The sequence below is a fragment of the Scophthalmus maximus genome, chromosome 2 (genome assembly GCF_022379125.1).
Source record: "Scophthalmus maximus strain ysfricsl-2021 chromosome 2, ASM2237912v1, whole genome shotgun sequence".
Classification (NCBI taxonomy): domain Eukaryota; kingdom Metazoa; phylum Chordata; class Actinopteri; order Pleuronectiformes; family Scophthalmidae; genus Scophthalmus; species Scophthalmus maximus.
The window spans coordinates 16262659-16278474 of NC_061516.1; the positions used below are offsets into that span (position 1 = coordinate 16262659).

Genomic DNA, 15816 nt, shown 5'->3' on the forward strand with positions numbered 1-15816 from the left:
TTGGCATGTTGTTTTAGAAGGAACCTACTTGCTCAATCCAAGGAGGGAGTGTGAAGCTGGCGGGCACACATTTCGGTGTTCCTTCGCCTGTATATCTTCCTGGCTGTGGGCGTAGTGCCACAGACAACACATTCCATAATATTCCATAAGCAGGTTTATTGATGACAACAGGGATCCTCGATTGCAGGATATCAAAGGTTTGTGTAAACAGATAAAAGGTTGTTGTGTCAACCTCAGCTACAGTGCATTTATAGAACAGCGTTGCACCATAATTTAAACAAATATGTACATTGTACATTGTCTTACTCCCTGTGTCAAGTGATGACCTGATGAAGGATGCGAGTTAATTCCACAATGTCTTGTCATTCAAGGTGAAATGCCGTGTCCTGCTGATAAAACACAGCATGGGAGCAAAGCTTCTCACTTTTCTCTAGGGACTGAGGATTTTGTTCATTTTGTTCCAACATCAAGGCAACACACTTTGACTGGAAGTTGACAGGGAGTAAATGTACAACTCCAACAAAAGGTAGTGTTGAGCCACTTTATATTGAGGCTGTTTGAGTGTGATGCAAGTCAGTGCTGTCTGGAAAATCAGGCCTTAGATCATTGATTTTTTTCTCGGGCAGCAGTTGCTTGAAACTTGCAGCTCTTCATTTGCAGATCGGGGCGCTTTTTCGTTGCGGCATCGCCTCACCAAGGTGTAGGAAGTGCCACGGGCAGCGTCGTGACACTGGAGGACCGTGCAGGAGATGACTTTTCACTGCACACTGGCATTCATCTACCACTACGTCCACTCTCATCATGCACCCGTTTCTAGTCCTCTCCTGGTTTCATTTGTAGATCTAAACATTGTTGCAGAAACAATTGCTTTGTCAGTTTTTTTTTTTGAGGTCACATCATGCTGACATAGGGTCAGGGTTAGCTTGTTGTTCAAACCAAGGAGCCCGAGCATTAGGCCGAGACGAGCATGGCATTCACCTTCGGTTACAAAACTGTATTAAGCCACAGGTATTACCTTTTACAGCCTTTTTAAAAAAAACAAAAAAACCTGCATGAACCAGAAGTGAATCTGTGTGTACGCGTTCATGCTAAAATACAAAAGTAAATAGAGTGATATTCTTTTCTGTATATTGACATGTGCCGTACGGTGCACAGTGCATGCTTAGTTTTGACGACATGAACCTCTGATTCTGCCCAACTCCTGCATCACGTTAAGTTTTAGTGAGTTTCATAAGGAATACAGGCAATTTAAGTGAATTTCTTCCCGGCTTAGTGTAGATGCTCGCCAAAGTGTGGGCGCGTTGTTCTTTGGGTAATTGTCAGAATTTCGGTTCATTTACTATAATTCCGTGCTGGCAAGCATATGCATGTTTCCCTGCGTCAGTCGTAAGACGGCAAGTTTCAGAAACGTCTTGCATTCGTGCAGCGAATCGTGCGCGGGTAGTGCCATTTAGTCCTGAGGAAGAAAAAAAAATACACAAAGTGAGTGTATGTACAAAAGTGTAACATTACCGTCAGTTGTAAACATGCAGAGAAGGCTGACAGTGTCCACGACAGGAACTTCAACAAAAACGATAGGGAACAAAAGGACCATGGGAAGGGCAACTGTGTTTGTGTGCAGCGTGCCGAAGTGTTGAAAAGAGGGGCTGCCGGCACTCCCGCTGGGCGCTTCCCGGTGTGTTTAAGGGACGTGTCCGGCCATGTTCACCCCATACACACAGTGCATATCCTGAGCGAAGGTTTGTTTCCTCAGGTATGTTGTAGGTGTGGATTGATGTGTGTCTTAACATGAAAAGACTTTAAACAGAATGGAATGGCTTGTTAGCAGTGTTTGGATGTGGACCAAGACGAAATCGCGTTTCCTTCAACGGCGAAGGGGGTCTCCCGCTCTGAGGCAGAGGTTTGTTTCGGCAGAGTTGGAGAAAAACGCACATTAGTAGTGTGGGTGAATTTCCCAATTCTGCGGTTTGTGCGTGAGTGTTACCATCCTGAGTGTAACACAGAAGAGGAACTGATAAAAGACACCGCTGACTCACAGAAGAATGACTTGTAAACAACAAGTCAACACACTCATTCCTGAACATGTGACGGTGTATACGTGGATATTTAGACACGTCACTTATATCCCTACTCAGTTCCCGATCATCCCACTGCAACATGACCAGATACTTGACACTTACAGTGACTGTGTGAGTGTCAAGTGATTCCACAACCTGTGACGCCACCCAGCTGCAAAGTCCTTGAGCCTTTTCCGGAGTGAATGATTTGGTGAAAGATATAATTAATTCCCACAGGGGTTTCATTCATGTTCATTAGGGGTCTACTTTAACTTCATGACTACAGTAACACACCCTGGTGGTTAGATTCACGTGCAAAATGCAGTACAAAGGACACAGTGTTATGGCTAATTTAGACACTATGGAATATGAAGCTCTGATGATTTAAGATAAAGCCATGCGTGTCTGCCTGTGATTACTGCTGCATGTATGTGTGCGGGGGTGTGTGTTTTGGTAGTCGGCTGTTACTCTATCCTTTTCCCGTGCTTTCTTCTGACCTTCCACCAGAGCTCCTGCTCATTATTGTGTTGCTCTAATCTGGAGGGGACAGGACTGGGTGCAGAAGTGTATTTATCTTCCTGCACAAATAGGACCTCTTTCCGTCTGGTCCCTGCTCGGCTTGTTGTTGAAAGATAGTGAGCAGCGTAGAGCAAGCCTCGGTGTGTGCGTGCGTTTGTGTGCGTGGGTGCGCGTGTGTGCACGGGTGAACTGAGATGTGTCCCAGCTGGCCCACAGACCGGCACACTAACCATCACCTCACTGCAGCAAATGCAGACAAAAGAGGAATATATCTCCCTCGTGATATTGATACCCCTTAACTCCGGGGGTTGTTTTACCCTAAATGAGAAAGCAACATTCCTCACAGAGGTCTGTTGTACTTATGAAAGCCAGTCAGCGCAGTGTTACAGAAAGTCCCTGTAGCGCGAGCCCTGTAGCCCCCTTTTCCCGCGTTTTCCTCCATCACAGCCTTTTGCGACGCATTGTCGAGGCATGTTTCTTTTCGCTCCCTTGTTTTCTCCATGACATTAGGCCTGCAAGCAGACGGTGATCATACTACTAATGGGCCAGGATACCACTGTAGGCGAGCCAGCGTTACAAAACAACACAAAATGTACCTGAACAATTATACAAATGATGGTTCTCAATGAGAAAACGCCATTCTGATTAAACTTGTGGTCAAGCGTTTGACCTCAGTTTCGTCAACAAGTTGGCACCATCATGTGCTCGCCTATTCATCTTTATCCTCACAAATATGGTTTAGTATTATATTATAACTAAATGGCTTATTGAGCAACAATTAATACTCTGTCGGCTAAAACTCAACTATTTGTGGCTAAATATTTGGTACTGCTCCTCCATCAATAAGCTGCTCATGTTGGCAGTTGGTTGCCTATTTAGAATTATTACAGCTTTAGCTAGCTTTGACCTCCTTCTCAGTGCGGGGGATGTCAGTCGCTGCTTGGCGATGGATTCAGCTGCTCCTAGATGGGTGGAGAGGGTTTTTGCGGGGCCCCGTGCGCTCGTTTCGTCGCTCCGAGATGACCCTGCCACGGTCGGGGCTTCCTGTCAGCCACTCCTGGCCTGCCAGAGCACAGTGTGAGGCCGCCCTGGCACCGTCAGCTGGGGCCACTCTCTCGCCCACTTATCAAGTTCACTCGATTTGAGACGGCCTTGATGTGGGCTTATGCCGCCGAGGCATGATCCAAGCTTACACATGCGTAGTGGCCTGTTTTGCCGGAGAAGCCTACATTGGTGAAAAACAAACAAAAGAGATAAGAGAGACCCTCGATAAGCACGAGCTGAGCCACAAGAGGCACAAGCAGAAATGCAAATGACTGGACCAAGACGCTGGTTTCACTCGGTGTGAAACTCCTCGCAGTGTCCTCATTGTGACATGTTTGTGTTGCTCTGGAAGCACATTCTGGAGATAAAGGACAAGTGCAGGGCGCAAAAGGAATTTGATTTGATGCGAAGAATGCAAAGCAGAGGGCGGATGCACGCATGTTTTTGAAAGGAGGGGGGGCGGCGGTCGCTGATAAGAGCACCTTCCCATGATTTCCCTCATGTTAAATTTACATTTCTGCAGTTTAAAGTCATTTTTTTTATACCACGTGTGAAAAGTTGACTTATATATTTATTTACAATGAAGTGGCAAATATTTGAATCCACAAATTACATGTTCACGGACTAATGCAGTCATGGGTTTGCTCAAAAAGTCCCCCCAAAAAACCTGAGATTAACATGCAGCGTTATCTGGTTCATGTGTGCATGTACAGACAATAAACATGATAACACTGATGGTTATACTGTACTTATTTAAGGATTGTTATGTTAATGGAGGTTTCAGCATAATCATAATAATCATAATAATAGTACACACCAAGCCTGGCGTAACGGTGTGTTTCAGATGTGGCGTCCTAACATACAATTTCGTAAATGAAGTTTGCTATTATGCACGTAAATGGTTTGTCTTCGAGTGGAAAACATGTCCAGTTCCAACGCATCCCCGACCCATGTGCCTCTTCTATTTACATGTGATGCACCTGTGTGTTTGTATGCTTATGCGTATGTGCGTGTTTGAGGGGTTATGTTTGTGTTCGAGTGTGACAGTGTATACTTTGTTGGCCCGGGGACACTTAGATTGAGTGTGTGTTGTTCTCTCTGGTGAGAGCGCACATATGTGTTTGCGTGAAGACCTGGTTCTATGTGGGTGTGTGTTTGTTAAACTGTGAGAGCATGTGGGAGATTGTTTGTCTATTCATCTGGGTGAGAGCAGGAGAGAAAGAGCAGAATGAAGAGGTGGAAGAGATCTGCTTCCAGCCCCTATCTTCAAGTCAATCTGCTCACAGTCACACAAACCTCTTTATCCCACCCTTAGGAGAGAGGGAGGGAGACGGGCAGAGAGAGAGACAGACCGAGGCTACGGAAAAATAAATACGTTTTGAAAAGGGGAAAAATACAGAGCGGTTCAATCAGACGGCCTTAAGAAGATAGAGCGGATTCTTGTCTAAGAGGATCATCAAAGTCATGCTCAGACAACATCTGTCACATGAAATATTTGTGCTATTTCAGTATCACAGCAATGAGCTATTATCGTCCGGTTGAGAGGCTATTTGTTACCACCGCGAAAAGATACGTGGAAAGTGAAGACGTAGTATCACGGATGTCATCAGCGAGCACAAAATTATTTTACAGTGTTGGGTATCTTTAGCCCCGGTCGAAGTTGAGTGGCAATTGACATCCTCCACAGCTTCTTTTACAACTACACTGAATCCTCACACACAGACACACACGCACTTCATCACACCACCCTGACTGATGCCAAAGAGAAGGCAGGCATTTTCACTGTTTCAGGAAACAAGGAAAAGCACACAATAGTATCTCTGTGTGAGTGTGTCTGTAATGTTTGTCGGCAAAACAGGCGTAAAAGGGCAATGAAAACGGAAATAAGATAAATCAAGCTCAGCTCATACAAAGGTATGGCTGTCATCCTACAGTGCAGCTCTGGCAGCCGGCCAGCTAAGGAAGACTATCGGTAAGAGTTCGCAGGAGATCACATCTGGCAACAGGGATGAGTGTGTGTGAGTGTGCCGTGGGGCTGGCCTGTCATTGCAGTATCATGCCCCATTGGCTGATGAGTTGCTATGCTCATGTCTTGCTCCTCTCAGCCCCAATCAAATCTGTCACAATATGAGTCAGCGTGGCCACAAGTGGGGGAGATGCCCCTCACCAGCAGATCGATCCGTCATTAGACACATCAGTCGCGTTTTTCACCGGCTAGGGCCACGCCTGGTGGTGCGATGTGCTCATGAGAGTGGCTGCATCGTGGCACGCGGAGGCTGGGACCTGAGCCGGAGAACTCAACAAAGTGAGGGGCTAAAGAGCTGAAATCTCCTTTTCTCCGTGGCCTGGAGAGTGGAGCATGCTCAGTGCTGATGTTTGTCATCTCTCCCTCTCCGAGATGCTGCTGCAGTGCTCCCCAGCAGGCTTGGCACAGGCTAACTCGTGGACATCTCTGCAGCTGCTCAGCGGACACCTCTCTGTGTTCCTTTGCTTCACTCTGTCTCTCCTCAGTTTTGCTCTCTCTCTCTCTCTTTATTTGCTCTCCTGTCGTACCTTTTCTTCCATTGCTGCCTCTCCCACTTGTCCTCCCACTGTATTTCGTACACGTTACCTCCTACTTTCTCGCTCGCATCTTTTCCCCTTTTCCCTCTCGCCGTCTCTCATCCCCACTCCGCCCTTCCACATCTCTCTCGCACACTCTAGTTGCTACCCTTAAGACCGGTTGCCATGGTGACAGCTGTATGCTGCGGAAACGTCAAAGAGCCGAATCCACCCAGGATCACTTCCTTGTTTAACACCTGAATTCCTTCTCGCCGTTTCAACTTGATTTCCAGCAGCTCTCTGTCAATACCAGTCATGCTTGATTTAAATTCGTCAATCCCTTTACATATATATTGTGAAGGAGGCCTCTTTCTGTGATCCTGTGCTCAGCTGTTGCTGTGCAGTCATTAGTGACACTCAGATTTGGAATCTCAGTTGACCTTGGCTCAGCTGACCTTGAGAAAATAGCCCCTTTCCTCAGGCCTCCACGTGTCACTGATTTGTGTCGTGTCTCCCCTTCAGGGGCTTCACCAGCGTCGTGTCACATGCTTCCCATTTTTTGCCCGTCATTCACTCAGAGAGCCACTCGCACTGCGCACAGTACATATACACGTACACACTAATGGAAAGCAGCAAGACTGGCGGCATCAGACAGATTTTTTTTATGATCAGAAATGCATATTTTTTTTACGCAATCTCCTTGGATTCTTGTTACCACAGACACTGCGGCTGCGTGAGCTGGTTTTTATTTCAGTGATCAGACGAGCCTGCCCGTGTTGCTCCAAGAACTCCCCTCGGCGTGGTCAACTGAGGCAGATGCTGGTGGGGCTGTTCTTGTCATCTGACAAAGAGGACATTTTCTCTCCTAATCCCTCTTTCACACTTTTTTCTGTATATTGTCCTTCCCTCTCCTCCCTCGTTCCCTGCTCCATTCCTTGCCATTTGAGCTCTTCCCCTCCCTGTTTCTCTTGGCGGTCGCTTCCTTTCTGTCCTTCCCTGCCCGTGTCTCACCTCTGAGAGTAAAGATTACAGATGTGTGTTAAAAGCAGGCACTATACCCCTACGTTAAGCCCCCCTCCCCGCACCCATGTACACGTTGTTGGCAAAAAAGCAGACATATGTAAACAGCATGACCTAATGGCTGTTTAAAGCCATTATGTCTAAAAAGATAAACTCTTGTTCCTGCGAAAGGGCAGGACGGCTGTTGAGCTGTTGAGCAGTATCAACGTGATGATGTGCAGGTATGCTGTTGTTAGGAGAGAGCGGCTCAACTCCATCACACCGGAAAGCTGTCTCCCCTTTTCTGGGAGCAGTGGGGAGGGATTAGGGGGCAGGCAGAGATGGGGCCTGTGAAGCATTTATGAGCAGAGCATACAAAGGATCCATGTCAGAACATTTAGGGGTTGGCTTCTAATTTTTTTTATGTGCTCTTCAAGTCATGCTCCTCCCATGCTGGCCCACTGTGCCCCTCCACCTCCAGACCCTGATCCAAGGACGGCCCACGGCTGTTGAAAAACAGCAGATGCTTTCGAGGAGACTAGGAAAAAAAAAAAACAGTATGAGATTTAGATGCATATGTCCATGGCCATATTTGTGTCTGGGTGTGGAAAATGAAGTTCTTTTCAGACTCTTGTTGTACCCTACACAGTCACATACGGTGCAGTTGCCCAACCTTGTTCAGAGCTACACACACACAATCTTACGGACAAAAGAATATTACCTAATGTTATTGGTGTGCAGTCTAGTCTCTCTCCCCCTTTCATGTGTATGTGCATGCAAGTTTTCATGTTTTATGTCACTCTGGCAAGTTTGGCACAGTTGAGGCAAGAAGACATCAAAAAATAAAACAAACAGTAAAGCAAAAAGTAATTTTTTGAATTCATATTGACATACAGCAAAGGTCATAATTCACTGACTGTTCAGCCGTGAGTTTGCGAAAAACTCTGTTCAGACCAGAGCATCATATGTCCACCCGATTCCCAATGATGTGCTCTCAATGCTCCCTGTGCGCCGGATACACCCACAACTCAGGTCAGCTTGTGTTATATTTGCATCTTGTGTGGCCCCGCCTGAAGAAACCCTGTCTCGTAAAATCGACCTTTCTATGGAACTGAGCTGCAACAGCAGATGTGCTTAGTATGAAACATAATCACGACCGGATTATGTTTTCAATTAACATGGTGGGAAAATGTTGTTGATTGACGTATAAGATTCAAAAACGTTGACATACCAGTAAATATCAGTGTGATATCAGTCACATGGTATTTGGTTTTTGCTGAAATATCCAATCTTGCGGAACAAAATCCACTTGTAGTGGTGACTACACCATCATGTAACTTTTTAATGGTTATGTTCAGGCCCTCAAAGCCTTTGGTTAAGATTAGGAAAAAGACTGGTCTAGTGTGATTCAGAAAATATTCACAATGACAAGTCTATTTACACTGACCCAATACCATCATCTTTCTTTCTCTAACCTCAGCCAAATAAGTCGTGTTGCTTAAACCTAATGACACACAGGACTCACGAAAGGACTGCGCAACTCTGCTGCTGTTAACAAATGTATCGATCTTCATTCATCTGACAATTATTTTTGCATCTGGACATAATTCAGCCAGAGGTTGTGTTTCCGACAAAAACGTATTTGCTGTTGGAGTGGGGCGTGGTGATCTTGAAGAAGCCTTTTGAGAAATGTGTGAAGCACATTGACAACAGAAACCCGTTCCAAATCTGTATACGATCAACCAGAAAGTCACATTTCTTTTGTCCCTACGTCACAGATACTCGCCTCTCTGACACATACATAAACTACATGCCCACCCACAGACGCACAGGCCCGGGAGCGAGTCTCGTCTTGTTGAGTAGTAGAGGAGGAAGTGAGTGTTGAGATTGGGGGGAGATAGGGCTGTAGGGCAGCAGCTCTCAGACACACCGTAGCCCCTGCCAGTCCTCAGTTACTTCTGCTGACAGATTAGATCATCGAGAACAACCGCCGAGAGAGGAAAGAGAGATTCTTTATTTATTTTTTTGAAAAGCACTGCATTGGACCTGATTGAAGTGTCGGGGCTTGGCCTTGATTTGACCTCCCCAGACTTCTTGTCCACAGATGAGACTTATGCTATTGGGTGAGCTGACCTGTTAAGACATGACCCCTCTGCTGCCCCTTCCAATCCCTGCTGCTGACGCCTCCTCGCATGTAACGTCAAGAATCCTCCAAGGGCTGGAGCGCAAACGAACCCCGGGAGGGCCCCACATATATGACTCATCTGCAGATTTTTTTTTTTCTTTTTTAAACATACGAGTTTCATTGAGAGTCACTCTGCTGTTGTTTCCACGTATTTGATTTTCCTGCCACTTAGCAGGACAGTGGAGTTCAGCAAGCATGGAATCAGAAAACCTCACTCTGTTACGGCAGCTTAAAATGTGCTGCAATGATCATGTAGTCACAGATTCGGCTCTGTCAAAAAAGAAAAAGAAACAGATCAGCTGCAGCGTTGTTGTTGAAGTTATATGTGCAGTAGATATTGTGTCAAACAAACCTGAGTAAAACACCTTCTTGTATTATAAAAGTCAGGCAGGAAGGCGTCTGAACTATTTTTTTTTTTTTTGCAGCTGCACGCATGCCCCTGCTGGCAGTCCTGTCCTCCCTCTATCTCATGTCTCCCTTTGGCCTTTTTCTCTCTTTGCTTCGAGACTGTCAGAATACACTGAAAATACTAAGGGCAAGTTCAGATGCCCCCTCACCTTCAAGAAAGAAGATATTTGCATCTCATTGCACGCTCTGCAAGAATCACAAATCTAAAATAAAAGCTTGTTTCAATGGCTCTAAATTCCCAAATGACGCATGGACATCGCTGACACCTCGCTGACAGTGATAGTGCAAGAGAGGGATACAGCCGCAGACGGGCCGGGACTTGCCCGTAGTGCTGGGAGGGGGACTGACACACAAAACAGGTGAGGAAGGGGAGCTGCTGGGGAAGCCAAGGGAAGATTTTGTGCAATTTTGCAAAAAGCAGCGTGTCACAGACTGTAATCCGACATACGGCACCTCACACGCCGCTCCCCTACACATAGCCGCAGAATCTGTGCCCGGCAAATCTGAACCAGATGTGGAAGTGTTTTGGGACCCTCGACATCCACCTGGCAAAGGCACGTCTCCGCCTGACTCGGGTGGGGTCAGCGGTGCAGAGGGGACAACTTAACTGGTCTCGCTCTACTTTTGCATGGGTCATTACAAAAGACAAGATGCTCCCGCGGTAGAGGAAACAAGAGTTGGCTGCGAGCGGGGCCACGGAGCGTGAATGGGCCAAACCTCCGACTTTTGTTGGACTCCTTGGGACCGGCCTCGCTCTGTCCTCAGTGGTGGCTGCAGGGCCTGGAAGAGCCGCAGCTTATCTGATAGATCCAGTAAGGGAACAGTTGCTTGCCTTAAAGCAATGGGAAATGCCTAGCTGGCTCCCTCCCTCTTTCTTCCCTCCCTTCCTCCCTCTGAATTCTCTCACTTTTTCCCTCTTAGTTTCTTGAGCAGTGCCTCTCTACCTTTCTCTCCCTATTTTTCTCCTTGCTCCCTCCCTCTCCCTCTCTTCCTCTCCCGCTCTCTCTCCGTCTGCCCTGCTGTGAGTAGGTGGTTCCTCGCTGTACTTGATTGGAGTGAGTCTATATAGGAGGAGAGGCGCTCTAACAGGCTCACAGTCTGGTGGTGCCCACTTGCCACACGTTCCCAATAGGACTACCTGTGTTTTTTCTTGAGAGGATTTACTTTGTTCTGACAGCATGACGGAGAGCAAGAGGAAAGATAGGAAAGGGAGAAAGAAGGGGGGTAAGAAAGGACAAAAGGAGAAAGAGGCAGATCCCACAACAGGTAAAAAATATTTCCACTGGGTTTCTGTGTAATATTTTGTGTATACATATATATACTTATTTGTGTGTGTGTGTGTGTGAGTGTGTGTGTGTGTGTGTGTAAGTAAGAGAGAGAGAGAGAGAGAGAGGGAGAGAAAAAGAGAGAGACTTAGGGAAATACGTGAGATTACATTTGTGTGCCTGTGTTACGGAAGTGTGGGACCAAGTAAGTATCCCCGTGGCTTGTCAAAGCCTGCCGCCAGGTTGTCACACGGATCGGTCTCCTAATGTGGACAGGCTGTAGAGGCACATCTGGTTTTTGGCAGCAGATTTGGGAATTGCAGGGAAGTCCAATGACACGACTTTGTGCGTACAAAATCAACTAAAACCTTTCTGGCTGGCACATTGCAGAGCCAAAGTTGTATTATGAGCCCTCTGAACACAAGTGACTGGCTGTGACTTGTGCTTTTAAAGGGTTTCGTTAATTCATCGTATGATCGTGTCTTCGCAGACACTCTGCCACATATCGCAGGTTCGGAAAAAAAAGAGTCTCCTTTTTAATGGTTTTTAACATGCCATACCTCACTATGTACTTTTTGACAGGGTAAATAATCAACAGCTGCTACAGTGCTTATCTTAATTCAGTGTCTGCAGTAAGTCTGTCCAGCATATAAGGTCTGCGTGTATCTTTGCCGGGGTTTTACTTTTACACTGGGAACGCATGGGAGCTGCGAGTCTTTCAGTCACTTTCGTAGCAATGTGCTTGCTCAGTGGTGGATCCTACAAGCCACAGCATGTCACTGTAGTTTGACCTCGGGTCATGGGGAAGCCCAACCCCCCATTCAATGACACTCTGAAGACAATAGCGTGTTTATCACTGTAGCTACTGTGCTTCACTCTTGGTTTGGATCAGACACGGTATCTTAGACGGCATCCCTCCGTGTCGGGAGCCATTTTGTACCTGCTGATGTCACTGGTCAGCTTCCAACAGATAAGACTTGAGAAGGGGTTTAGCGAAAGATTCTTTGGGTTGAAGATGCTCTCCAGGCCTGGTGATTAACGACGTCTATTTCAAGTTCACATGTGCTGCTCTTGTTGACTTTGGCATATGTATTTGTGTTTTTTCTTTTCTTGTTTTATTACCCATGCAAAGTTGGATATATAAATAATTTCTGATCCTCATTCCATGTTTGATTGTGATCTATAAACACTTAGATAAACAGCTCCCCAAACTACACTGGGAAAAGAGCATTTGCAGATTTTTTTTTTTGGACATCTTTGTTAATCAACAAGCACATCTGCCGTAAACATAGGAAAGAAGTGTGTGTGTGTGTGTGTGTTTGTCCACTTTTCACAGAATGTAAATAAACTGCTAGTCTAGTATTATCAATATGCGTCAGTTTTAAAAGCACCAGAACGTGAGACTCAGATTTGTAATCATAATTTTTTTCTGTGAAAATGAGATCCATTATTGTTTTTCACAAAACTAGGTAACTAGGTAGCCTTTGTGGAACTGTGTGTTTGCCCGTTGTAAAACGGAGCTTTCAAAGTAGGTCAACTTGAAGACATGCTCAGGGGTGATGCTTGTTGTGTCTGGTACATGCACCACATCAGGTGTGTTCGGGGCCTAAGGCTCCAAAATGGGTCATCCAAGATCAAAATAGAGAATGAATCTTTTATGCACCATTTCACTCTAATCGGGCTCTTTATAACTGCTGCCAGCGTGTAATCAATAGTTGACATCACTTTTTATGCAGCTATGTGTGATCCATGTACTGTAAATTAAGAATTGTGTAAAGCATCAGAATGCAAGCTTCTTTGCTGTGTCTGCGCAGTTCAAAAGGTAATTAAAAGGTCCTTTAGCTGTAGCGAACTTGCTTTGCTTTATGCTACATAATCAGCACAGACGCCCAAATATAGTGACATATGTACTAAAGGATTGTCGCCTGTCTTGCTGTATGTTAGCATTTGTGTTATTACATGCATATACCGTTTATTCACCGAAATATGAGTTGGACATTTTTCCTGTGTGACCTGACAGTTACACAGACACGGGAAGGTCTAGGTAAAGGAAGCTACAAGGACCTTAACTTTAGTTTTGTTTTTAAAAAATGTGCTGGATGCACAGTCGGTTTCCTAGCTCCCATAACAGAACTGATTCTCTGCTGATTTTTTGAGTTTGACCTCCACACCCTGTTGGTCATCAGTGCAAGTGCTTTTGTTGGAACCTATAGTTACATTTGATTGTTACGTGACCTCTTGTGGCCAGAGTAATTATGACCAGGGAAGCAGGAAGTCAGGTGATGTAGTATATACAAAGGGAGACAGAGTCCACATCATGACAAGTTTTGGGTTAAGAAAATACAAGAATTTGATGCAGGACGCTGTTGGATTCCCATTTTTAAACTCCTAGTCAAAGTTCCATAACATGCTATGCATATCATTACTGTAACCATGACAACAGAGGTCCTCTAACCTTAACAAACTACTTATTGTAACCCAAACCTCGATCTTTTCCAAAAATCCTGCCTGAGCTGCTTTTCTGTAAACCAAACTAAACTTTTGTGTAAACCTAACTTTTCCATTAGCTTAACTGCATGTTTACTCTTGAAACCATGATGAAGCTTCTGTGCGCTTGCCGCAGTACGGGCGCTAATTCAGGAGACACGTCTACGGGTCGTATCAGGGGGTTGTCCAGATTGAAAGGTCTTGCTGGGTCTTTCTTTTGTGTGAGACTCGTTCATCTTTTTTCCCCCTTTATTCTGTTGTTGGTGTGGCTGTTAATATGGCTGTCATTTCACATTTATTTAATAAATCCTAGACTTGAAATGCATTTCCACTTCTTCAAGATGTTGTTTCAGTGCAACAGTATTGTGTATCGTGGATAATGCGTTATACGCGGTAGAAGGTGTGCGTGCACGTGTACATGTGCCTGTGTGGATGAGGTGGTTTAAAATATACTTGTATGAACAACCCGCTGAGGCTGACTGTCAATCGGACAGTCATCACCTACCATCACAGGAACAATACAGTGTTGTCTTGTCTTCCTTATGTTCCCAGAGGACATACTTCTGCAGATGTATTCATAGCGATTACCTCACAGCAGGTAATCCTCAGCTTTAATCGTTCCTTCACTGGCTGTGATGTCTTCAGTATTTGGACCTCAAAACATTTCAAAATTGTTGATTCAGGGTGTATCCTTTGCTGCAATGCTACATGATGATTTCCTGTCACATCCCTTTTTATGGAAAGCTATATGTACTGGGTCTGAAAGTTGACACTCTTTAAAGAGAGTTGCATGACTTTTCATGACATAGACCAGAGTTAGAAAAGGAGAACTTGTGCGGTCCCTAAAAAAGACTTCTGGGCCAAAACGTTGGTGCTCATTGGAAAGGAAAGACACTCAGTGGAGGGAAAAAACTGCGCGACTTTGCAATCTTGCTTGTGATAGAAGACGAGGCGAGTTACATGTTACAGGTCTTTCATCAAATCTGTCATCAGAACTATGCAATATGTAACAGGATGTATCTCGTTTCCCTAGTAGTATCTAGGCTCGCTGTAAAGTGTGCCTCACAGAATAGATTTGCTTTTGTTCTCACAATTCATAACCACTGAGACAAAACACAACAAGTCCCTTTCTGTTTGACTGGGTTTGCGTGCTCAGTGAGGTTGGTAATAATTAGTAACGGAAGTAAAGACTTGGCTCCTTCATTGTGTGCCAGATGTTTTTTTTATCATGACCTAACACCTACCACACCTTTGGGAATGAAACACAACTACTTAAATCATTCAGTAACAAAATGTTTCTCGAGACCAGTAGTCGGGGGCGGTGGTGTTGAAGCTTCAGTCAACCTCAGCTTCCAATTCAGGTGTGATCTTGCTTCATGGAATTGCTCTTACAAAATTGCTTTTTGGTTTGCTGCTGCTAGCAACAACTGGAAATGGGAAAACTAATCAGAGAGCCTGCTATTGGAACTTCACTCTTAATATCACTGACCTAAATACAGTTTCATAATACCAGTAGAACAACCCAGAAATGTGTGCATGGTCAAACAAATTTTTGTTTTAACTTCACAAACAGGTAAACAAACAAATGTTGTTTTTTTTATGGTGATTCTCAAAGAAATTATCCAGAGACCAAGTAGTATGTCAAGTATGACAAACTTTTAATTTGAAAGAAATCCGCAGATGAACCTTTTATAATTGTTGGTTTACCAAAGAGCTTTCACGCAGTGTAGTGTCTACTGAATGTTATTACTTTGTGGTGACAAAAGACTTGGTTATTTTCAGAGGCAACATTTTCCTTTGATTTAAAGCTCTGCATTTGTGAAGTTCGATGGAGTTAGTGGGAGTTGGTTGGAGTTGGGCAGCAGGTGTACGAACTGTCACTGGGGTCTGCATCCACAGTCCCATCTATAGTTCGATTAACTCAACTAAAGCGCTCTGGTTTAGTTTAGGGAAAGTACGTGGCTTTGGTTGAATGTAAATAAACATGCTGTGTCTGTGCTGTGACAGACATTACCATATATATATTTCAAATAGTGCTGTGGTCACTACAAGAGTGACCCCGTGAGTTTCTTCTGTGTAGGCTGCACTAAAGTAATCTTATTATACTTTTTTGGGGGTCGCATTTCAATATGACATTTTCTATTTAAAAATCTTTGAAAATGTATCTTATCGATTGACTTTCCATGTTGGTTTTAGTGCAGCAAGACATGGAAGCCATCATAAGGCAGACTGAGCAAACGTGTCCACATCCAGTTGTTAGCAAAGCAGCCATTTCACATACAGACTAAGCTGCTGAGTGACACTGTTGTTG

General features: G+C 44.9%; 1 protein-coding gene across 4 annotated transcripts in view; it reads left to right on the top strand.

The window, feature by feature from the left end:
* Positions 1–15816, top strand: part of LOC118300455 (pro-neuregulin-2, membrane-bound isoform) — a 65636-nt gene that overhangs the window by 11819 nt on the left and 38001 nt on the right. Inside the window, exon 1 of one of the 4 annotated variants that reach the window (XM_035624860.2) lies at positions 10527–11019. The exons of the other annotated variants lie outside the window; for them this stretch is intronic. Coding sequence (XP_035480753.1) covers positions 10932–11019 — 88 coding nt within the window. The 5' untranslated portion in view covers positions 10527–10931. Of the gene's footprint in view, positions 1–10526; positions 11020–15816 lie in introns of those variants that run through there. 4 annotated transcript variants of the gene reach the window in all.